This window comes from Chinchilla lanigera, unplaced genomic scaffold, assembly GCF_000276665.1.
Source record: "Chinchilla lanigera isolate Chin_1 unplaced genomic scaffold, ChiLan1.0 scaffold00048, whole genome shotgun sequence".
NCBI classification, from domain to species: domain Eukaryota; kingdom Metazoa; phylum Chordata; class Mammalia; order Rodentia; family Chinchillidae; genus Chinchilla; species Chinchilla lanigera.
The window spans coordinates 2338068-2361716 of record NW_004955449.1 but is presented as its reverse complement, the minus strand read 5'-3'; the positions used below and the strand labels follow the sequence as shown (position 1 = coordinate 2361716).

General features: G+C 40.0%; 1 protein-coding gene across 5 annotated transcripts in view; it reads left to right on the top strand.

Annotated features, from left to right (window-relative positions):
* Rapgef4 (Rap guanine nucleotide exchange factor (GEF) 4) overlaps positions 1–23649 on the top strand; it is a 281014-nt gene that overhangs the window by 91651 nt on the left and 165714 nt on the right. Inside the window, exon 1 of one of the 5 annotated variants that reach the window (XM_005393204.2) lies at positions 3443–3616. The exons of the other annotated variants lie outside the window; for them this stretch is intronic. Coding sequence (XP_005393261.1) covers positions 3599–3616 — 18 coding nt within the window. The 5' untranslated portion in view covers positions 3443–3598. Of the gene's footprint in view, positions 1–3442; positions 3617–23649 lie in introns of those variants that run through there. 5 annotated transcript variants of the gene reach the window in all.

Below are 23649 nucleotides of genomic sequence, written 5' to 3'. Positions count from 1 at the left end.
ATTTTTACCATTAAACTGTAAATCTTTGGAAGGCAGGGACAGTGCAGTGTTTGTTATTTGCTTTACATGTACTTAATTTTTGAGGTTGGATGATATCGATGTATAGCTCATCCAGGTTGGGCTATGAGTTCTGGGTGGGTCAGGCGTGCACTACCAGGGAAGAGTGTACACTCTGTCACTGCAAGTTTGCCTAGGGAAGAATGGGCTGTCCCGTCTCATCTCTGTGGCCTGAGCTGGACCTATGAGACCTAGGTGGAGGCAGAAGACAAGGTCAAGTCTCATGTCTCAGATAGTTCTCAGGTGCCACTTGGGAGAACGGGCTCTGGCAAGCAAAGCACTCAGGAACTGCAGCAATGCCTTCTGCTGTGGACACGGGTGGGCCCTGCTTTTTCTTGGAGAGAAAATGACTTCTGGGTTTTTTGCCTGCTCTCCTTTGCCTTTTTCCTCTCATACACCCTGTGGTGAATCAGCTGTATGCTCTCAAGCATGAGATTCAATTACTTTTATTGTTAGGCTTGGCTATGATTGTCTTTAATGGTCAGAAAATTATCCAGCATCTAAAAAAAACACACACACACAATTAAAGAATTCAGCCACAGTGTGACCCAGTGATTTTTGGCTGGCAGCAAAGAAGTATTTCCTTAGAGGAGTTCATTCATTTAGTGCTGGTATTTAGTGTTTGCTCTCTACATTTTATTTCATAAATGGAAACCTGTGGCTTTTGTGTTTTGTTTTGTTTTAGTCTTTTCACTATCAGGCATAGTTTAAGCCATGTTTCTGTTTTTATAAATTATCCAATTATGTCTTTGCCCATTGCACTATCATACGTGTTTATTTTTCCAGTTCATTGTTGATTGTGAAATGTGTGGGAGTTTTGATAGGTTAAAACTTTTATGTAGTGAAAAAAATGAAAGTATCAGCTATCATCTCTGGCATAGAAAATACGTGATACTTGATAATCCTGACTTTGTATGCACAACAGTAAGCAAATATATGAATGCCGTAACTATTCAGACCCTGATTCTAGTCTTAAATGAATTGACATCCTTGTGCAACCAACTTAGTATCTCTGCAACTTGTATTATTATAAAGAGAGAAAGAAAATTGTAACCAGCCTTACAGATTATCCGATAAGAATACTAACCCCAGTGATATTGGGAGAAAGACGTACTCCAGGAATCATTGTGGATAATAGTGGCCTTGGGCATTTGTAGTAAGAATCATGTGGCCGTGATCCAGGCCAAGCCAAAGCTGCTTTGGGTTTTATGGGACTAGGAAGTCTTGAGCTTTATGGACCTATAGTATTGCTGGCTGGGTAGCAAGTGTTTCACAATAAGCCATAGCTAAATGCTTTGCAGGAGAAGTCATTGCCTCTTACGCTTTCAAGGAGCCAGCAAGCCACATCGCAACACTTAATGAGACTGCTGACAGCTCAGGGAATGTCCCTGCATGCGCTGTTTTGGAAAATGCCAGCCAGTTTCAAGTGGGCAGGATTAAAATGCAAACCAGGCCCAGATGAGTTTTTTTAATTTAATTAATGTCTGATATTTGCCAAACAGAGGGAAGGTGATAGAGTGCAGCAAACAAATTGCTTAGAGCTGTGCTGTCACTTGGACGAAGACACCCTGACATGATTTAGCTGGGACAGCAGCTGGCTTCTCATTGGGAATGGATTTGGTGGCTAGAAAGGCAGTGTTAGAGTATTCCTGAAACATGGCCTGTTTACAAGTAGACTTCTGACAAAAATTATGGTAGGGGGCACATGGCATGTACCATTTTAACTGTTTAAGGTGTGCAGTTCAGCGGCAGTAGGTATATTCACGGTGTTGTAGAAGCCATCACCACTATCTGGTTCCAGAACATTTTCATCGCCTGGTAAGGAAACGTCGTACCTGTTAAGTACCCAGTGCCCATTGTCCGCTTTCTACAGCACCCTCAACTGCTTGTCTGCTTTTTGTAGACTTCTTAGAATGGCCCAGTTGCTGGGGGTGGAAGACATTAGGATTGGGAATCAGGAAATGGGGAAGAGATCTATTCAAATCTAGGCTCCTGTCTTTTTCAGCAAAATACCCGCCCAAGCATAGCACCATGAGGGCAAGCCTGTAACAGCCTCTAACAAAGTTTTAAAAACAGCCTTATGGCGTATTCTTAATATATCACAAAACTGAGTCAAGTGCAATTCAGTGAATGATGCAACCATCCTTATAATAGAATAGTTCATGCTCCTGGTAAGATCCCACATGCCTGTGTACAGTTAATCCCATTCCATCCCTAGCCTGAAGCTACCACTGATCTCCTTTCTGTCTTTATAAATTTGTGTCGCCCGGATATTTTATGCAAATGGATTTGTACAGTAAGTGGTCTCTATCTGAGTCCTTTCACTGAGTGTGTTTCTGAGACTTCTCCATGACTTGACATGTATCAGTGTTCTTTTTATTGCTGAATAATATTCCAGTAATTGAGTGTACCCCATTTCATCTCTCCATTTCATCTCTTCACCTACAAAGAAGTTTGTTGTCTATAAGTTCCAGAGGGCTGGAGAGTTAGATGACCTTTAAGATTCTCTCCTTCCAAAAAGAAAAGTCCCGGGGGGAAGATCCAAATTCTTGATCATTCTTTTATTCACAAATATTTGTGGAGCCTTCGTGGCACATGCAGCTCTGGGCTAGGCCTGGGGGAGATGGTCCTTCACTCATGGAATTTCTGCTGTCATGGGAGAAGCCCTTTTTTGTCTCAAACAGCTACTGTCCTGGTGGTCAAAGGAGCAGACACATTAGAATGGGACCGATGTTTGGACAAAGGCAGTTTTCCACGTTCCTTTCTCTTGCTAGGTCACTCCGGACGCCCTCTGTGCTCCTCCCAGCCGTTCCCATTCCATCCTGAGTCTCCAGCACATTATTGTGAAATTGCTTAGTTGCACAACTCTTGTCTCAGGCATATGACAGTTTGGAGGGCAGAATGGCATTGATTGTATGCTGAGCATAGCATAGTGCCTCACACATAGACAGGGCCACTAGTTTTGTGATGCATAAGTGGGTGAATGCATCTCATTCTGGCATCAGGAGCAAGTAGAAGAATTGGGGATATATTGTCCTCTTTCTCTTGAGTTCTAGACATGTTCTTCTGGAACTCGCAGGTTACAGAGTTGGCAGTGCACGGTGGCTCCTTCAGGGTGCAGATGCAAGTGCAGAAGAGAAATGCAGAAGCTCCAAGGAGCACAGGCTGGACTTAGACTCCTCACCACTGCCATTAGTATTATCATAATGTTCTTGGGTCACTCTGAAGGCAGACTGTTTAGGTAAACAATATGAAAATGGCCTTTACCTGGGCAGGGTGGCTGGATCCAGATGCCAGAGGTAGTGACAGAATGGCTTCTCCAGCCCAGGCTCCAGGCCCCTCCCTGTTAAGTCCTGCCACCACCCTGCCCCGCACCAGTCTGTGCCCTGAGCTCTTCCTTGACTCGCGCCCTAGGCCTTCTTGCCTGACCAGAACACCAGGAGTGGAGGGACAGCACACATCCTGTGTGTTCCTGTGCGACGCCAGGCTGAAGGCAGTGGCGGGGAGAGCCAGGAGGAGGCCGAAGCCAGCGAGGTGCTTCATGTGGAGAAAAAAGCAGGTGGTTCTGTGAGGGATCTGTCGGTTGCCAGGGCTGGTGGCTGGGGTCTAATCAGAATCCTGTTAAATTACTGGAACAAAATACTGAAAATGGAAGTGATGTGGACGTGTGTAGTCTCAGGGATTACTTGAGACTTTGAAAATAGAAGACTATAATTATGTCTGAGATTATGTTATTCTGTAGAACTAAATATACACGCACATGATTCTCTTTAGTAGGATCATGTGTCAGCCTTGTGCATCTTGGCAACTTTCTCTCTCCCTGGGCATGTTTATTTTCTTCTTTATTGATGGCTCATTGATGATGGGTGGTGGTTATTGTAGTACTACAGAGGTCCCACAGTGGGTCTCCGTGACCCTGACCCTTTGCAAAGGATTCCCTAGGGTGGGCTATAACTTGCTTTCTTAATCTTAAACAAAGATTAAAATGCCAGTTAGAAAGAAATTCCCTCTCAAGTTTAGGTTGACTCTGTGGTTTATTAGCATCTTCATCATTTAAGTGAATTCGTGCCTGGGGCACCTCATGTACATGCTACTAAATCCAAAGTCGTGGCTAGAGTGCTTCTCTCTGAGCCGATGTCCTCTGAGAATGCAGCCGAGACCCGGTCCTAATCTTGTGAATCAAAAGTCAGGGTGTCCATTGTTGTTTTCCATCTTGATACTTTGCCTTTTCAGTCACACTGGATCCCTTCTGTTGAGTTAGTTGCATTTTTAGTGTAGAAATCAAGTTTAATTAAAACTTACTTGCCATTTAAAATGATAATTTGTTTGATTTAGCATTCTTAATTACCTTGAGTAAATTGCCTACTGAGGCTCATGTAATTCGTTTGTTTGTTCAGAGTATTACTGCGTCATTTGCATATTTTGAACGGCACCACTTTAATGAAACAGTGGGGTGGAGTCAGGGCAAATGCTAAGGGGGATGGCCTTCCCACTCTGGTCTGTTTGTTCAGCTGTAAGGTTTTTATCATCCTCCTGAGTTCTCCAGAAAGATCAGAGTTTTAAAAAGCATTGGAAAATCATTCACGGTGAAGTGTCTGGAGAAGACGTGGAAATGTAGTAGTGTGAGCAGCATTGAGCCCAGGTAGGGCCTTCCCGCATCCCTGGCACCCTCTGAGCATCTTATAATGATGCACGGATGCCTCTCCTTCACCCCCGGACAGCTGCCTGCAAACTTGAGGGTGTGTGGAATGAATCATATTCCTAACACATTAGAGGAGCTTACAGTAATTAGGTGGAAGGCTTGTCTGAATTAGTGAAAAAATGTGATGTTGACAGAAGGTAACAATTTTATTATTCCGAGTGCACACCAGCCATTAATCAGTGTTAATAAATATCTATAGGACAGGGCGATAGACACCTTCATAGATAAATAAGTAAGGATAACTTATTTTCATATCAATCATTTTTGGTTTGATGTATGAGTCTGAACTCATGAACTTCCGAAATGCTATTTTGACTGTTCTTTGGGAGCTTTTCTGTTGTTGGAAGAAAGGAGTGAAGGGTTTCTTCGTGGTTCTGGACAGGTTTTCACAACAGCGTCATACAGTCCATCTCTAACTTACTAATTTTAAGGAATCCTCGAGCAGAATCACTGGTTTACCCCCTAAACTTTAGAAACTAATTCATAGTTTCCTTCTATAAAGAACATAACAGAAAACATTACAGTAGCTTAAACATCCTCAGCTTTCCTATTGCCTATAACCAACACTGTGAAAAACATTCTGAGAGCCCTTCATTACTGTTAGTTGTGTACTAAAAGCATCTCTGAACAGTGTGGTTGGAAGGCATTTCTCAAATGCAGAGCATCTTCTCTTCTTTGCTAAGGAATTATTTGAGAGAGTATATGTGCATCTTGTGGAATACTAGTAATGAAGATAGTAGAATACTAAAGTCAGTTTTGGTGTTTTTGCTACAGTTTGGGATCTGTGGTGGATTGACAACTGGTAGTCAACTTGTAACTGAATCAGTGTGGTGCTGGGTCTGAGGGGCCCACCTGAGGATTGTTGCCAAGAAGATAAAAAGAACTGGAGAAGAAGGCTGCTGTTTGGGAGCTGTTGGTTCTCCTGGGGCTGTTGGTTCTCCTGGAGGAGCTTGTCATGCTGGCTTTCCTGATATGGGTTTGGCTGTTCTCATTGTCAGAGGGCTTGGGACCTTGTTGTCACCGAGGATGGCTGTGCTACTTTTTGGGGGAGCTCTTGTCCTTAGTTTGAGTGTTGCTTCCTGGCCCCCGTGCAGGTCCCTCAGGCTCCTGGCACAGATCCTTCATCCCGCTGCCACAGACTTTCTAGCTTTCACCACTGGCCTTTGGGCCTTCCCAGTGCAGATTTGTGCAACAGGCCTGCATGAGACATTGTCATGGGCTCTAGGCCTTCAGTTGGTCTCAGGAGAGGCATTGTTATGGGCTTTAAGTCTTTGGCTGGACTCATGCAGGGCATTGCTGTGGGATCCGGGCCCTCAGCTAGATTCTTTGGGTCTTTGGTGTATAGACAGATTTCCTTTACTCCTATGTACTTGACTCTTTGGGTGAGTATTATAAAATAATCCTATAAATTATGTGTCCTGTATTAAATTGTTTCCCTTGTAAACCCTGACTGCAGCAAGATCTATGATAAAGTCAGGGAGATTGCTTACTTCAGTGTCTCGTTAACTGTACCTCCTAATGTACTGTCTGTTCATGAAACACAGTCCCTGGCTCTGTAGCAGCAGGGCATATCTTTTCTTGGTTCCCACGGAAAATGGCCTGTCCTGAGGCGTGAAAGATCTGCTCTGATCACTTCGTAACTCTGTGACCTTGCTTAACTTCTCTGGACACGAGATTTTTTTTAGCCTGGAAAGTGGCTGTTGATGATTTAGATATTATTTAATATTACTGTAACTAAAATTCTGTGCTTATGTGATAATGAGTTTTGTCTGATCCACATGGTTTTCTGGGGTCCCCATGCACCCAAAAATGTAGTTAGGCAGACCAGTTCCTGGAGTCATGGTGAAGGCAGAAGACTTCAGATAAGGCTAAACAGATAGTCTTTCTGGGAATCAAGCCCCTTGCCTGCTTAGTGCTCTCAGTTCTGATGAGCTTGTGAAACTGATGGTAGCATAAACCTTTGACTTGACCTGACCCGTATTTTTACCTCCCCATTTCTTGGGGTAGAGAGTGATTATTATGGTTTATTTGTTTGTTTGGTTGGTTTTTTTTTTTTGGTACTGGGAATTGAACTCATGACCTCAGGCTTGCCAGGCAAGTGCTTATACCACTGAGCTATACCCCTAGCCCATTGTTATAGTTTCTAACTAGATGCCCCATAAGAGCCTCCTGTGCCCATAGGTGGGGTTTTTGAAGGTGATTGGATTATAGGGGTTTATGGCTGATTTGCTGTTAGGAGGTAGGGTCTGATGGAAAGAGCCGGGTCACTGGGGGCATTGCCTTGAAGGGTTTATCTGCCTCCCCAGCTCCTCTCTTGGCTCTCTGCTTCCTGGATGCCATGCCATGAGTAGTTATTTCTCTGCCATGCCCCTTGTACTGCTTTACAGCCAGCCTTCTGTGGACTGAAACATGAACCCAAATAAATCTCTTCTTTAAGTTGTGAGTGTTGGGTATTATGCTTCGGTGATGAGGAAAGTGACTAAAACAGATTTTGGTTCCAGGAGTGAGGTTGTTGCTGTGACTGTACCTGACCACGTGGTTTGGAATCCTTTGGAACTGGCATTCAAGAGGAGTTTGGAAAGGTTTGGAGGTGCCCATTGGCGCCCTAGAATGCTATAAGCTAAGCTTCATGGGAGATTCTGGTAAGAACTTAGAAGAACAGAATGACAGTAATGCAGCCAGTGATGACCAGACTCAGGAGGTTTTGATATAGGGGAAATGCTAGACGTCAGTTATGCTGAATTTGTGTTCCCCAAGTTCAAAGCATGAATTCTAAGGAACAGTGGAGATTAAGAGTAGGAAAATTTATTGCAGAAAAGGAATAGGGGAATAGGAATAGCTCCCAAAAGACAAGAGGGGTCCTGAATGGGTTGTCAATGAGCCCACCTCTCAAAGGAAGTTTTGTAGAGCAAAATCATGAGGTGGGTACAACATGAGTCAAAATTATGATCAACTGATAAGACTGTAAGTACAGTCACTTAGGTTATATTGACCCAGTGGTAGCAAGGGCACATGGGTGACATCATTAACCTTGATTGATACTGTATCATTTTAGGCTTGTTTTTAGTCTCAGTAGTCTTAGTTTTGGTACTCTTAGTCTTATTTGTAGTGGTTTTAGTCTTAGTCTTGGTGGGAGAAGGTGACCCACCCCTAATGAGATCATGAGAAATCTCAAAAGAGTGATACCAATAATCTCAAGCTTGTGTTTATCCCTTAGGAAAGTATGTATTTTTAGTCATTGTGACTTCTTCAGATTGCCTCCAGCCACAGTTTTGATGTGTTCTCATCTTCTGCTCTGACTCCCTTGAGGGCCCAGCTCTGTCTGACTGCCTACTATATTTCTACCTAACTTAGCTGTCTATAATAGTTTCAGTTGGGAAGAAGGACTCCATTAACATTTGGACTCAAGACCATGTGTATGTTATGCTCTGGAAGAAAGTTTGTTTGCTCATAACCTGAGACTTTGCAGGAGGCTGTGATTACAGGCAGCAGACTAATTTATCTGGCAAAGGAAACTTCAGTGCAGCTTGATGTTGGAAACTGTGACATGGATACTGTAGGGGGATTCTAGTCAGGTTTATACTGAAAATCAAGAGCAAATGACCCAGCTGAATGACATAAAAAGTTTAGAGTTTGACTAGAAAGGAAGCTTTGATGAAGTTGGAGCTCACAAAGTTGGAGCAGTGAAGAATTTGGTTAATGAAAAGATTAGCATTAAAAAGAAGCCAAGTACTTTGGGGCAATATAAAGGATGCCTTGAGGGAAAGAAAGAAATCTGAAAGACCCTACCCATTTCAGGTCAAGGCTGGAAAAGTAGAAGACTTTCCTTTGAGAAGAAAGTCCCATGATACCTTGCTCAGAAAGGCCATCTAGGAAATTTGCTTCCTGGGCTTCTTTTCACAGTGTTCAGCACTCTACAGACTTAGAGGCCCTTGCAGCCCTGATGCAAAAGGACCTGGCTATTGCTCCAGCTGGCAGCAGACCTTGGTATCATCCACATGATGTGGTTTTACAGAAATGCAGCATGGAAGTTTTGGGGTCATAAGGCTTCCACTCAGATTTCAGAAGAAGGCTTGGGAGGCCAGGCAATGTGCCTCTGAGAGGAAAGTTCTTGAAGCTGTAAGAGTGAAGCCGAAAGTGGAGATCCCAAGAAGCTGGAGAAGCCAGGAATGTGGAATGTTTGAGGAAAGCCACAAGAAGTGAGCAGTCTAGCCCAAGAAAGAAGCCACGAGGGCAATAATCACCTACAATACTGTAGGGCACAGAGTTGTTCAAGCCCTTTGGAGTTCTCATCGTGCTACAACTTGCCCCAAGTTCTGGACATAGACCTGCAAGATTTTGTGTTTTCCCTGCAGAGTTTTGGTCTTGCTTTGGTCCCATTCTTTCTTATTCCCCTGTTCCTCTCCTTCGGAATAGGAATGTTTATCTTGTGCCATTGTATGTCAGCAGTGTTTGAGTTCTTTTTGATAATTGCAGAGACTAGTAGCGGAGAATTTGCCTTAAGTCTCAGAGGAAACTTTGGACTTGGGCTTTTCAGCAGTGCTGAAACTGTTAGGACTTTGGCAAGTTATAGCGATGGACTAAATGCACTTTGCAAAAAGGGATCCCTATGAGTCTTTTGGGGGCCAGGGACAGAGTATTATTGTTTATATCTAGATGTCCCCCAAGAGCCTCATAGGCTGAGCTTTCAAAAGGTGATTAGACTATGGAGGCTATGGCTGACATGCTTTTAGGAGGTGTGGTCTAGTTTGAAGAGGCGAATCACTGGGAGAGTAGCCTGGAAAGGTTTATCTTCCTCCCTACCTCCTTCTTTGACTTTGTTTGCTTCCTGAATGCCATGCCACGGGAAGCTGTTTCTCTGCCGTACCCCTTATGCTTTGCTGTCCTGCTGTGGAGCCAGCTGACTATGGACTGAAATGTGCACCAAAATAAACCTTGCCTTCCTTAAATTGTGGATATTCAGCATTATGTCTCAGCAATAAGGAAAATGACAAGCCAGGAATAGAGATGTTGAGAACAGTCTTAAAGGTAAGACCACCTGGAATATGATCTAGATGTCTAAAATAGAACTGTGTTTTTGTTTTGAAAGCCCAAAGATAGAACTCTATTAATCTTACATGACTCAGAAAAGGAAAAGATTAGACATTATGACTATTAAATGTTGATAATATTTTTGCATTTATAAGGAGTGTTTAATTACAAAGTAACAATATTAATAAATATTATTAAAATGTAAATAATATGCCAAAGATACAAAGTAAAAAATTTTCTTCCTATCCCCATCCAGAGCTATCCACCATTAACATTTTTATATATTCTTAGACATTTTTATGCACACATCAATGTAATTATTATATATGCTTAATTTTCTGCCTTAACTTGACTTCTACTGTAAATATAATTAGGCAGACTGCTTTTTTCAAATGTAAATATCTTTCTTGAGTATTCTACCATGAGTATTTATAGATCACAGCAGGATTTATGTTCAAACATAAATATAAACATCTGGATTTGTTTATATAATTATATATTTGTTTATAAATTATATACTTATATATTAGGCATACTTGTATATTAGAAGATATATAAAAACAGTAACTTTTAGACATTGTCACATTGTCACACACAATCTTTCTATTTTAGGAATCTCAGTGAGGACTAGTTGTTTTCTAGACTTCTCTCTCTTTCCTTGAGCTTTTTCATAATGTGGTCCCAGAAATGAAGATAACCTTGTTGTTTAAGGTGGCCTTCTATGATCTATTTTGATGAATAAATCTGTAGTCATTGTCAGTAAGCTCATATGTTACTCTTTTCAGGTTGTATATTGAGATGCATTTTTAATTTAATGCTTATTAGTAGTTAATGTGTTACAGGCATAGTTTTAAATACATTTTAAATTAAACTCATTTGGTCTTTAAATACTGTATAAAGTAGGTGTTGTTTAATTTGAGATAATTTTGACTTTTCTATAGAACAATTCCATCATCATCAAATAATAGGAGTCTTATTTTCTTTCTAATATTTATGCCTTTGATTTATTTTTCCTGCCTTATTACTCTTGCTAGCACATCCGCCAAAACAGTAAGTTGATGGAGGGAGTAGACATTCTTTCTTTGTCACTGATTTTAGAGGAAATGCATTCAATATTTCACCATTAGGTATGATTTTTAACTGTAGATTAAGGAAATCTATTTTTTATTTGTTGAGAGAGTTTTTTCATTAAGTGGTATAAATTATTACAAAATGCTTTTTCTGAATGTATTGCTGAAATTCTGCATGGTTTTTCTCTGTATTCTGGTAAAATGATGAATTGCATTGATTGGTTTTTAAATGCTAAAGTAGTGTTCCATTTTTTAGATAAACTTGTCATGATACAAAAAGAATGATTGTCCTTTTTATGGTACTAGTTTTGAGTTGCTGATAGGTATTTATTAAGGATATTTGTTATATGTTCATCAATATTGACCTGCAAGTTTCTTATAGTATCATTAACAAATTTTGGTGTCAGACTTCTGCTCGTTTCAAATCTGTTAGAGAATATCCCATCTTGTTTCATTTTCTGAAAAAGTCATGTAGATTGGTATTTTTTCCTTAAATGTTTGATAGAATTGACTATGAAATCATTTTTACTAGAACTTCTTCTGTGGGAAGGATTTTGATAACATAGTCAATTTCTTTAATAGATACAGAGTTATTAAACTTTTCAGTTTTAATATGACATTGGATGCTGTCAGCTAGCTGAACTCCTTTCAGCTGATTGACCAATTTTTGGAACCATATTTTAGAAAGCTGGCGTTATTATTTCTTCAAAGTTTTTTCTGCCTATTTTCTCTGCTCTTTCTGGGATTCCAACTCAAATGTTAGACCCCCGTACTGTGCATCTCACTGGACCCTAAAGCTCCATTAATTAAATATTTTTCCCTTTTCTTCAGATTGGATACTTTTTTATTCTATTTTAAAGCTCACTGATACTTATTATTATTTCTCCAATCTATTGTTATGTCCAGCCAATGACTTTTTTCAAATATTGTAGTTTCTAGTTCTAGAATTTCCATTTTTCTTTTAATACTTACTTATTTGTTGAGATTTCTTTTATGCCACGAAGCATGGTTATAACAGCTGCTTTACATTCCTTGTTTGCCAAATCCAGTATCTGCATTATCCCACAGTTGCTGTCAATGGGTTGGTTTTTTCTTTGGTGATGATGAGTTACACTTTCCTGTTTCTTTGTGAATCTAGTAATTCTGAAATACACCTTGGACATTATGAGTGATACATTATGGAGATTCTCAATTCCATCATATACCATTAAAGAATATTGATTTTCTGTTTTCACTTGGGCAGAACTCAAATTTCACTTGTCTCTCCTATGACAGACAGAGGCAGAAATTGCTGTGCACCCACTTTTCCCTTAGTTGAGCTGCTTGGAGTCTGCTCCACATATACAGTATAATATTATTGGGATCAATCAGAAATTTGATCAGATATATGTACTGAATTTGGGGCTTTCTCTCCATGGCTGTCTTTTCCCTGGGATTTCCTCTCTCATTTTTCAGCTGCTATCATCTCCCTGAACTCTTCTTTGACTCCTTAGTCAGTAAGAACACAAGCTCTGACTGACCATAGTTGCCTTTGCAATTTGCTGGGACCTGCCCATAGATGAAGAGCTATAAAGACTAGGTAATTCACCCAAGAGTCATTCCTCTTTTAGCTTTTACCTGGTCTGGGTCACTCTCCAGTGACCCAGGTAGTTCCAGATAGCTTTGGTGCTGTTGTTTTAATTTTTTATACAGATTTTATTCCCTATGGGAGGGTTGGTCTGAGTTACTTTTAAAGACCAGAAGTAGAACTTTATCATTGCATAGTACCTAACACACACACACACACACACACACACACACACTGCAGTGGGAGTTTAAGTGTCTTACCCAATGTGATACAATGGGTAAGGGGCAGAGCTGCTATGAACATGAGCATTTTGGTTCTCAAGTCTTAGGATTTCTTCTATTAGAAGGCTTTCATAAGTGCAGGTTTTCAGGACAATGGAAAGAAACGTAAGAAATAATTCTGGGATTTGTGGGGCTTTCTGGTGACAGTAGTTAAGCACTAGATTTATTCCAAAATTTCATTACTTAGTGGCTACTTCAGATGTCGTTAGTGTTTACATTATTTTATACAGGTGTTTATATGTAAGTTTCATTAAAGGATCATGCTGTCTTAGTGAAGTGGGAAGTAGGCCTTCAGTTTTGTAAAATTCCCTATTTTCTTGGACCTGTGTTGATGGATGTCTTGGGTCATTTTACTTAAAAACTGGTGAAATTTATCATGTAGTTCATTTAATGATTAAAATAGAGATAACTTTCAGAGGAAAGTAATATCAACAGCAGCACAACCAGTGGATATGAGCTGTTTATTGAAGAAATTCAAAACCACCAGTTATCGGACAGTTGCTTTTTAACTGATGTGAGCCGTAGAAAAACACTGCATTAGGACCAGCTTGAGCAATACTTGTTTTCATTTCTACTCCTTCTTGATAATGTCCCGTTTTCTCTTCTGACCTAAACAGTTTCAATTAACATTTATCTATTGATAAATTTCATTTTATTCCTCTTCTCTCTTGATTTCATCTATACTTTGACTTTTCAGAGTCTGGCTTGCTCATATTGATTTTGCTGTAAGCTGATTTGTAGAGTAGTAAAATCTTGTCCATGTATGTTACTTTCAAACTGAAGGAGAAAGTCTGCATATTTGCTTTTGGAATTCTCTCTGCATCCCAGATCAGGGCTAGGATACCATGCTCAGGGGATTGGCCAGTAAAGAGCAGGGGCTCGATACCTGATTGATTGATGGTTATGAATCCCAGCCAGACAGTTCTGGGAAGGTGGGCTTATCTTCCCAGTGAAATAAAACTGAGTCTCGAAGGCCATGATAAAGATTTTGGCTTTTATCCTAAGAGTAACGGGAAGCTGTATGGAGTTTTAAGCAGCCAAGTGACAGGGCCAGGCTTAAAATTTTTAAAGGATGGGGCTGGGGATTTAGCTCAGTGGCAAAAAGCGCCTGCCTGGCAAGCGCAAGGTCGTGAGTTCGGTTCCCGGTACCGGAGAAAAACCAAAAAACAACAACAACATAAAATTTTTAAATGAGTTTTTTGTTATTGTTTGTGAACAGTTCAGTAAAACCAAGATCTAGTCTATAATATATGAAGTATATATTTTTAAATTTAATGCCAGAACACAATCTAAAAGAACTGATACCTGTAGTCTTCAAATAGCCCTCCCGAGTAATATTTCTCCTAACTGAAATTTTGAAAAAAATTTGAGAAGTAGAAAGTTTGAGATTAACTCCATGTGTATGTGTGTGTGGTGGGGTGTTTGAAATGCACTTTTTTTTGGAAATTTGAATATTTTGCATTTATGGTAAGAGATATTTTATTTTTATAACAAAAAATTGCAGCTGTAAATGTCAAGGATTAGGGAATTGAATATTCTACAGCTATTAAAATGGCAAGGCTGTATTTTTACGCATATAGGGAAATGAGTGTGTTACAATTTATTAAAAAGCAAAATTAAAACTGCACTAAATGTATTTAAAATTGTGAACACAATCGTATTTTCTCTAAACAAAATAAAGGAAACTTTTATACTTTATTAACTACCAAATTCTGTTCTTAAAATCAGAAGACAAGCCTAATATTGTTTCAGTAACCATTGTGAAACTTTAAAAAGCATTGAAATGCTGCTAAGAAAGCAAAATTTTCAAGAGATGAAAAACTTCCATATGAAAATGTATTCTGATTATATTTGCTCTTCCCAAATATTTGTGAGAACCAAGAAAATTTTAAATGTATCTGGAAGAGAGGAATTGACAGCTTCTGAATTAAACACAGCCTTTAGCTCTCAAGTCAGCTTCTGTTTGTTGATAGCAGGTTACCGCAAGGTTAATAATGATGTGTTTGATGGATTTGCCTAAATTTCAGGGGGTTTTATGCTTCTTATATGCAACTCAAATCATAACACTCAAATTCCTCGTTAAAATACACATTGAAGCACGTACCTGTAAACCAAAGGTTGGTGGAAAAGGAAAGCGATTTCTGAAAAAAATAGGAAAAAATTTTTAAAAAATCACTAAAGGTGAACTGCACCCAGGGCAGTGGGTGGAGTATCAAGTTGCTCTGTTTCTGTGACTAGTGTCAGTTCTGATTTCTGGGCTGAAACGCTGGAGGATGACAGCTCTCTCTAGTATTTCCTGAGGCCATCTACTGTTTTAGAGCATAAATCGTAAATATACCTTTGAACTAAGACAGTCTCCCTGGACCTATTCCTTTGCCACTCTGACTTCCAGACTCAATGGGATATTGAAGGGGAGGCTCGGTAGGATAAACAGTGGAATCCTTGTCCGGGAATGACTGCCTGGCAATTGTTCCATGGAAAACAGGGAGGGGTGGGGGACAACAACCCTGCTCTGTTCACTGGCTCTTTAATTTAGATTACCAATGATAAAGCCGGGGCTACGGCTAAAGAAAGGTAGGATGCATACGCAGAAACATTAGTGCTAATATGCTGCAGAAAGACAAGATAAATCAGCCCAGCTCTCATACATCACTAAAGGAGAAGCTGATTGCAACTTGACCATGTGCCTGAGTAGTCCCATCAGTGAGAAGAGCAGAACATGGATTAAAAAAAACTAGAATGTACCCTTAGGGCTACTGCCGTGTTGGACCTGGGAGAAGTGTCTGGTGTAAGTTTCAGCTTGTTTTATCCATGTATTTACCCGTGTGTTCACATCCAGGGAGCTTGTTTCTCTTCTCTGTGTTTTCATGGAAGCCTCAAGCATGTTTATTTACAGTCGTGGACTTCATTTTGTATAAATGTAATAGCAACCTAATAAAGTTCTGAAGAGAGGACAGTTCAGCCCAGTGTTTATCCGGGAGAGAAATGTGGAAGTGACGGTTGTCATTACTGTCTCTAGGAAGCCTGTGGGTGAGGTTTGTTGTTTTGTTTTGTTGTTATACGGGAAGTGGGAGTAAGAGGGAGTCAATTTTAAATTAAAACTCAGTTATTTTGCTAGTCTTTAGAGAGATGTATTTGAAACTCAGTATTTCACTCCTCCTGTGGTCTTTTGTTTTGAAAACTGTGTTTGAATATTAAGCCAGACTGCTTGAAACGCATTATATTTTATGACTGGGATGTTTGTATTGTTTTGTATCTGTTATTAGACAAAATAATCTTAAAGGGTGTTTTCTATGGACCTTTTTATATTCCAAAATTAAGTACAGATGCTAATTTCCAGCCGTTTTAAAAATTTGTCAATTATTTAATTTAGCATCACTTAAGCATCTGCACAAGGAGAAAGCTGAGATGGTACAGAAACTGAATGAGCATTGATTGCTAGTCTGAATTACATCTGTAAAGTTTTTGCCTCAAATCTCTGATTTCACAGTTTATTTTTACCAAATTAGATTATCATATTTCATAATCGAGACTATGAATGGGTGGAACACTTTCAAATATCCCACATTCCCCATTAGAACAGAGAGCTTAAAGCGCCTGCTGATTGTTTCTCAGAGGGAAATTCTCATGCCGGCTCACCAAGAAGACTGCTTAAATAATGCATGGACAGGAGTGAGGCAAGATGGAATTTACGGCCCAGACATTGAGATCAGGCTTTTGTTCCAAGGAGAAGCTATTTAAGTGTGGGCACATAACATACACGGAGGCTCCGGGGGATGAGTGTAACTGAATGAAATTAGTGGCCACATGATGCGGTCCACATGTTATTTCAAAACAAGCCTTAAAACACCCCAGTGAGCCTATCGTGTGGTTGGAGTGGGGGAGAAGGGGAAGCTGAAAGTGCCAATTGGAAACAGAAGCCCCTGCCTGAAGATTCCATGGGACAGACAGAGAAGCAGAGGCTATACAGGGAGAGGGTGAATGTTAGGCAGAGAAGCGAATGCCATCCTAGAGAGACCGGATGTTTAGCTGATGGATGGCAGTGTGGCAGTCTCGTTAGGAAAGAATAAACCTTGACCAAACTGCAGCATCCTATACACCATGTCTTCCATCTTGTCCTAATTAGAGGACTATGTCTGCTGAATCCTAATCTCTTTAATTGTTGATAGAGCAGGCATATGATTTGCTATAAATACACATGAGCATTCATTTCTGAAATAATGGCTGTTGCCAAATATATTAGACCGACAGGAGTGCCGGACTAGGGAAGCTGTGCTGAATAGTTGAGTTTTGGAGGTAATGGACCAGTGGAGAATCATTGCACAGCTGGGCCAGCAGCTGCATCGAATGCTCTGTCAAGTTTGGCCTCTAATTTCCTTGAACTTGTCCTTTTTTGCCAAAATGATGAACGTAGCAAGAACTTACTTTAAATGAGTCTGCTGCAAGTGAGAAAGACCCCTTCCCAAGGAGTCATTGTCCAAATGTGAAGTCAACAGCACCCATAGCCAAGTGAGGTATTGATGAGGCCGTGGTAAGTCTGAATAATGATAAAAATGAAAGCCAAATGCAGCGTTGTACAATGAGGTAAGCTGGCAGGAGATCAGAATGCATTAAGAGGCAGCACTGGGTCATCACTATCCTAACTAAAGGACATATGGAAAAATCCCACAATAATATCCAGCAATAATTATCTTGTACTTGGGAAAAAAAAATAGTTCTGCAAGCTGGAAGGCAGCCCAGTTAGATCCACACTTTTTTTTTCCTAACTGTATTGTTCTGATATTCTTTGGGATTGGGTCAGAAGGAAGTGTTAGAGAGAATGTTTTATATTAAGAAAAAACAGTGACTAAACAGTGCCATTAGCAGCACGCTGAGCAGAGGGAACAGTAAGGACTCACCTTCCATTCCTGGTCCCAGCTTGAGCAGGGATATATTTAGCACTTACTGTGCACCTAGCATGGTCTGCATATATGTCTAATCAACTGGAAGAAAAAATCTTTGAGAGCCAATACTTGGTTTTATATTGCTTTCTTAGAAATCCCAGCTCTTGAAAACCTTAGGCCTGGATATTGTTCCTTGACCCTAAACATGCAACATCAAATCTTTGTTATGTGAATGCTTTATTTTCCTGTTAATGCACAGACTACCTGCCCTCTCCAGATTTAAAGCCTAGGGACTGGAACACTTGCAAGTTAAGGGATTTGGGACAAAACACTTAACCTCCAGCAGAGCTGGTTCCCTCATTTGTGAAATGAAGAAAGTGACACTCATCTTGCAGGCTTGTAAGACAGAAGAGATGTGGCTGGGTGCGTCCGGCCCCCCAGGACGCGAGCAGCATAATTCACCATATGGATAAAGCACATAGCGGACCGCAGGGCGCAGAGGTGGGAGAGGAGTCAGTAGGGATGACAGGAAAGCTGGCCTGGAGGATGCAGCGGTATCTTTGCTAAGAAGGTGACCTGAGATAGGACATAGTACGGGTGGGAATGAAGGGCAAAGGATGTACCTAAAATATGTTTTCAAGGAGGAAGAGCACAGAAGGTGGTCACAGGTGAGTTAAACTGGGGTGGAGAGGAAGGATCAGTGTAAAGAAGAGTTGTGATGTATAGGAAAGATAATGGGTTTATGATAATGGTGATGTACAATTTATTTATATGTGTGTGTGTGTGTTCTCAAAAAATTAAAAAGTGAAACCAATACAGTCTTTCAGGGACGTATAAACTAAGAGAACACAAGAAGAGAGAAGAAGAAATTGGAGTCCTGTAGTTAACATGTAAAGGGAAAGGGAAAAAAATCAATAATAAACCAATAATCTAGGACTGTTGCTGACAATAGAGTGACAATTCAAAGGAATTGCTTAAAATGGCAAATTTAGGTTTGGAGCTTTTCCCAGACGAGACCTGCAATCATCAAATAATAAGGCTCTTTTGCAATCTTGGAACTTATTTAAGTTTTCCTGAGTTAAAAAATGCCACTGAAGAGATACAAATAGTGTCAGAGTTGGAAAGAAAAAGAACACGAGGAATGGAAATTCTCAAAATAGCTTGATTTTGGAGAGGAAATGGGAACCAAAAGATGGCTGGTTGACCCTTCAGAGCATTAACCATTCATTATGATTTGTCAGAAGGTTTAGCAACTGCTATTCCCTAAATAGCTTATTGTGATCGTTTTAAGGAAATTCAAACAGGAATCAAAATTACACCAAACCCTGAACTGGCACATAGGTTGTGGTCCAAAACTCTATTTGTAAGCCCTTTATAGGAAAAAGTATTGTCACCATCCTTAGTCTACTTTTCAAAAGGCTACCCATACCGTCCTACAGCAGCAATAGTGTACAATAAAAAATTAATAGTAAAAATACTTTTAATGTTAATAATTAAAATAGAAATGATACCCATCAGGATAAAAAAATTTTTTTGAATGCTAGTGGTTGGAGAAGTGGAGGTTAGTTACAAGATGATTTGGTCTGCATCTATTTTTAAAATTTGCATTGACCTTCTCTGACGTTGACAGGCCTTGCTTTCTTTAATTTGGAGATGTAAGGATTTCTTTGTCTTTATTTCGGGTATGCCATGGATTCTACCTTTATCTATATCTACCATGATTAGGTTTTCATAAACTTAAGAAGGAAAGAGTGACGCTGTGAGAGAAGGGAGGGTAGATAGAGAGGTACCTCAGGTAGCTGGGGCAATACTTGAAAGAGAGAAGAGAAACATCAGGTTAAAGAAGTGAGTAGGGGGCTGGGGATATATCTCAATGGCATAAGTACCTGCCTTGCAAGTGCAAGGTCGTGAGTTCAATCCCTGGTACCGCAAAAAAAAAAAAAAAAAAAAGTGAGTGGGGAAGACATTACACAAAGGGAAATTAAAGGAGCTCTGAACACTGAAAAGAGGAATCTATGAGGAATGTAGGCAGACTATCGGACCTACCAGCTCCAGGATCAGCCACCAGGGGGTGCTTATGACTCAAAGACATTGTTCTCTTGTGTCCGTGGTGCTGCTTGTGTGACTGAGTACATCTGAGGCATCTCCTAGGACCCTTGGTTCCCTGCTTATGGTTCCCCTGCTTACAGTCCCCTTGTCTTCCTTGCCTGTCTAGTTTCGACTCCATAGCCTATCATTTCAACCACCCTTCTTCATTCTCTTGTTCATTCATTCGTGCGTTTCTTCATTCATTCATACATTTAATAAGGATTTATTGAGTGATTCCTACATGTCAAGCATGTAGTAGTGGACACCTAGAAATGAACAAAACAGACTTGTTCCTGCCCTGGGCGCTTACTAGCCCAGATACTAACCCTTAGTCAATCCAGTTGTGTGCTTTTTCTTGCTTCCAACCAGGTTGCTAAGAACCACTAGAGAAAACCGCACCACTGTCCACATTAATGCTGTAGTATATTTATGGCCTCCAACCTCAGTAGACCCCTCAATATAATTCAGACATCTTTACAGGTTTCCCTAGTAACCTCCTCCCATTCTCCCCAGCACTTATTTAAGACTTTTCGACTTGTCTCGGATCCTTGACCAAACCACTTCTCCCCTCACTTCTTACCATGCCAAGATGTCAAGGTCCTGCCACAAAATCTGCTACCTGCATAACTTGAATGAAACCAAATGCCCTGAGGACAGTTCAGCACAGACTCAGTGAGGACTCCAGGAAGCCTTGGAAGGCAATGGAGGTCTTTTCTGAAAGTTTCTTGAGGAGTCACCCAAGACCGAGATTTCCAGAAATCATCTTTGTGCATCATTCTGCCCAAAATTTAGCTCTTCATGGCAGATTCATTTTATTCTTTCCCTCTGTCCACCTCCCTTGCTGCCCCATTCGTTAATCTCATCTTCTAACTCTTGGCGCTTTCTGGGAAGAACCAACTAGCCTGTCTTAATGTCAGCCATTTTCCTGCTCTCCTCACCTCCTTCTGCACAAATCTGAGAGGGCCAAGCTGATAATCCCCACTCTGAGTGAAGGGAGGATGGCATTGTAAATATAGATGTTTATGTATGAAATGAAGACATAAAATAAGTTTACTTATACTCAGTCTCCCCCTTAGACTCCGCCACCTGTGTCTTGGCCCCCATTCACTCCCACGTTCTTCCAGTGTTTGCTTTATGAACAGCTCCATTTCCCATCACTCTCTCTTCCTTTCCTCTGTGGTGGACCCATCTCATCAGAGTGTACATGGGCACCAGCTGCTTCAATATTAACAAACCTCGTCTTCCTCACGTACCCTTTTCATCTTCTCCATCTTCATCATCCCCTTTGTAGTCAGACTTCTTGAAGGAATCATCTGCATTTGCTGTGTCCATTTTGTCCCTTCTCAGAAGCTCTTCAGCTGGCCATGATTTAAATTCTACTCCAGCCACTCCGTGGACACCCACTCACTAGAGTTGTCCACTGCCTTCTTGTTCTGTGTATGAGAGAGACCCAGTCCTTAATCTCTGTGGAACATTTGACATTTTGGATAATTTCCTCTTTGAAATACCATTTTCCCATAGCTTTTGTGCTCTCTTATGGCTTGGTCTCCTTGGCTTTATCTTTCTTTATATGCTGTTAAAATATAGATGATATCAGAGGCACTGTTCTAACTTTGGTTTCCTGTCCTTTCATGTGGCTTCTGTTAATATGTGCATGCTGTTGATTCCCATGTTTGACTCACTCCTGGCCTCACTTTGGGAAGCAAGTACAGATCTTTTCTGCTCTGAGATCCCCACCAGGCCTTAACTCGGATTTTAACCTCAGAATAGGGCAGCCTGGGGTGGCCTTCTTTCTCTATGTTTTTTTTTTTTTTTTTACAGCATAAACTTCACAGAAATTGTTCCTTTTTTATTAAATTAATTTTAATTCCAAAGTTTAATTAAATTGAATTTAAAATTTTCTATCTCAAAATTGGTTATTAAAAATGAAAGGATACTTGACTTTCTGTGCTTCGGATTTTTTAAAAAATTCTATTTGGATACTTAATGTAAAAAAGCTAGCTTTATTCCCTTTTTGGGTATCTCCCCAGAAGAATTAAATACATACCACAGTAATATATGTGCACTCATGTTTATAGCAGCACAGTTTGTAATAGCTAAATCTTGGAAACAACAGATGCCCATCGAATGAGGAATGGATAAAAACAATATGGTCTTTTTATACAGTGGAGTATTACTCAGCCATAAAAAAGGATAAACTTGAGACTTTTTAAGGTAAATGTATGGAACTGGAGACCATACTTGTAAGTGAAATAAATCATATTAATAACTATGTGTAAATATCATATTGTCTTCCTGGTGTGAGAAACTGTACACCCAAAATGTATAATAGATATTGTGAAATGAGAAGAAACTGTTCAAAAGAAAAAGTGAACTTGGATGGGAGAAAGGGGAAAGGAAGAATGAGAGAGGGGAAAAAAGTACAAAATAGTTATACTACTACCTTCTCATAGTTCACTGAAAAGAAAGGTTTCAGCTAATCATTTGGAGAATTTCTTATGCCCATATCTTGTACTCTGAGTAACTACTTTAATGATAACAATATGCAATGTATTAACTATTGTTATTCTCCTACTATATTGTTGTGAAATTTCATTTTACTTTTTTTCCATAAAAAACAGCTAGCTTTGTGTCCTGTAGGTCTTTTTGATTGTTTGGGGGGTAACTGAGTGATCTCTTGGGGTAATGAGACACAACCTTTTTTATTTAACCTCTACTGGAACAGAAAAGGGAAATGAGTCAGTTTTACTGCTGGTTAGAGGACTCACCCAAGAGCTTCTTGACCCGAAACATGAAGGCCAAAGGAAATACCCTTTACTTTATCTCAACAGACCCCTTATCATCTGAAATGTACCTCTGACACTTCAAAACAGAAAGTGACGGGAAGATTCTGATTTTTTCGGAACTTGATGAGTAAAATTGATTGATGGCTGAACGTTCGGCTATTTATTGGGTCTTTGTAATTAAACTGTGGTGAAAGAGACAGAGCCAAGTCTATCGGCCTTGTCCAATTCTGTTCTGATCAAATACACACAGATTCTTCTTCATCTGGACCAATCTGTATGGGTAAAAAGGATAATGTTTCAGGAACTGTTCTGAACCTTTGGGTTCTAACTACATTTTGGAAAGGGTTTCGTGCGAGATGGATGAAGTCTAATGATTTGAGTCAGAAAAGCTTTTACATTGCTTATTTGGTGTCTTTTAAAAACCATGTTTGCTTAAAGAATGTAGAATACGTTTGAACTTTCAAGAGATAAAGAAAGAAGACCATCTGTAATCAAATCAAATCATGTCATAGCTGAAGTAATCTGAGTTTTAACTGTTAATCAATAACAGAAAAGCCGGAGAATGTGTGACATGCTTCAGTTGTTGGGCTCTCACCATCCAGGCATGCAATTGCATTTCGAACAGGTTGGAATCACACGAACAGATTACTGGACCACCTAACAACACAGGCATCTCAGTGCTCAGTCTCTGAAATAATACAAGCATGAATTAAATGGTTTTGATCAATATTACTCCCACAGCTCATATCCTTAATGATGATGCTTAACTGAAAGAAAAGACCTTTGCCTCAGGGTTCATTTGCAATCCAGAGATAGCTCTAAATTTGTTTTGACATTCCAGTGCTTCTGGAAGATACAAGTCCTGTATTTCATTTTGTAGAATTAAAGTGGACTGCAAAATAAATTATATATTCTTATGCAGCACAGACCATCTCTACTACCCTTTTCTTTCTTTCTTTCTTTCTTTCTTTCTTTCTTTCTTTCTTTCTTTCTTTCTTTCTTTCTTTCATCTTTTGCTTCCTCCTTTTCTTTCTTCACTTTTTTTGATGCTGGGTGTTGAACCCAGGGTCTAATGCATGCTAAAAACACAGTGTACCACTGAGCTACACCTCTGGCCCCATGCTGGTTTTTTTTTTTTTTTTTTTTTTTTTTGGTTTTTCTCCGGTACCGGGAACCGAACTCAC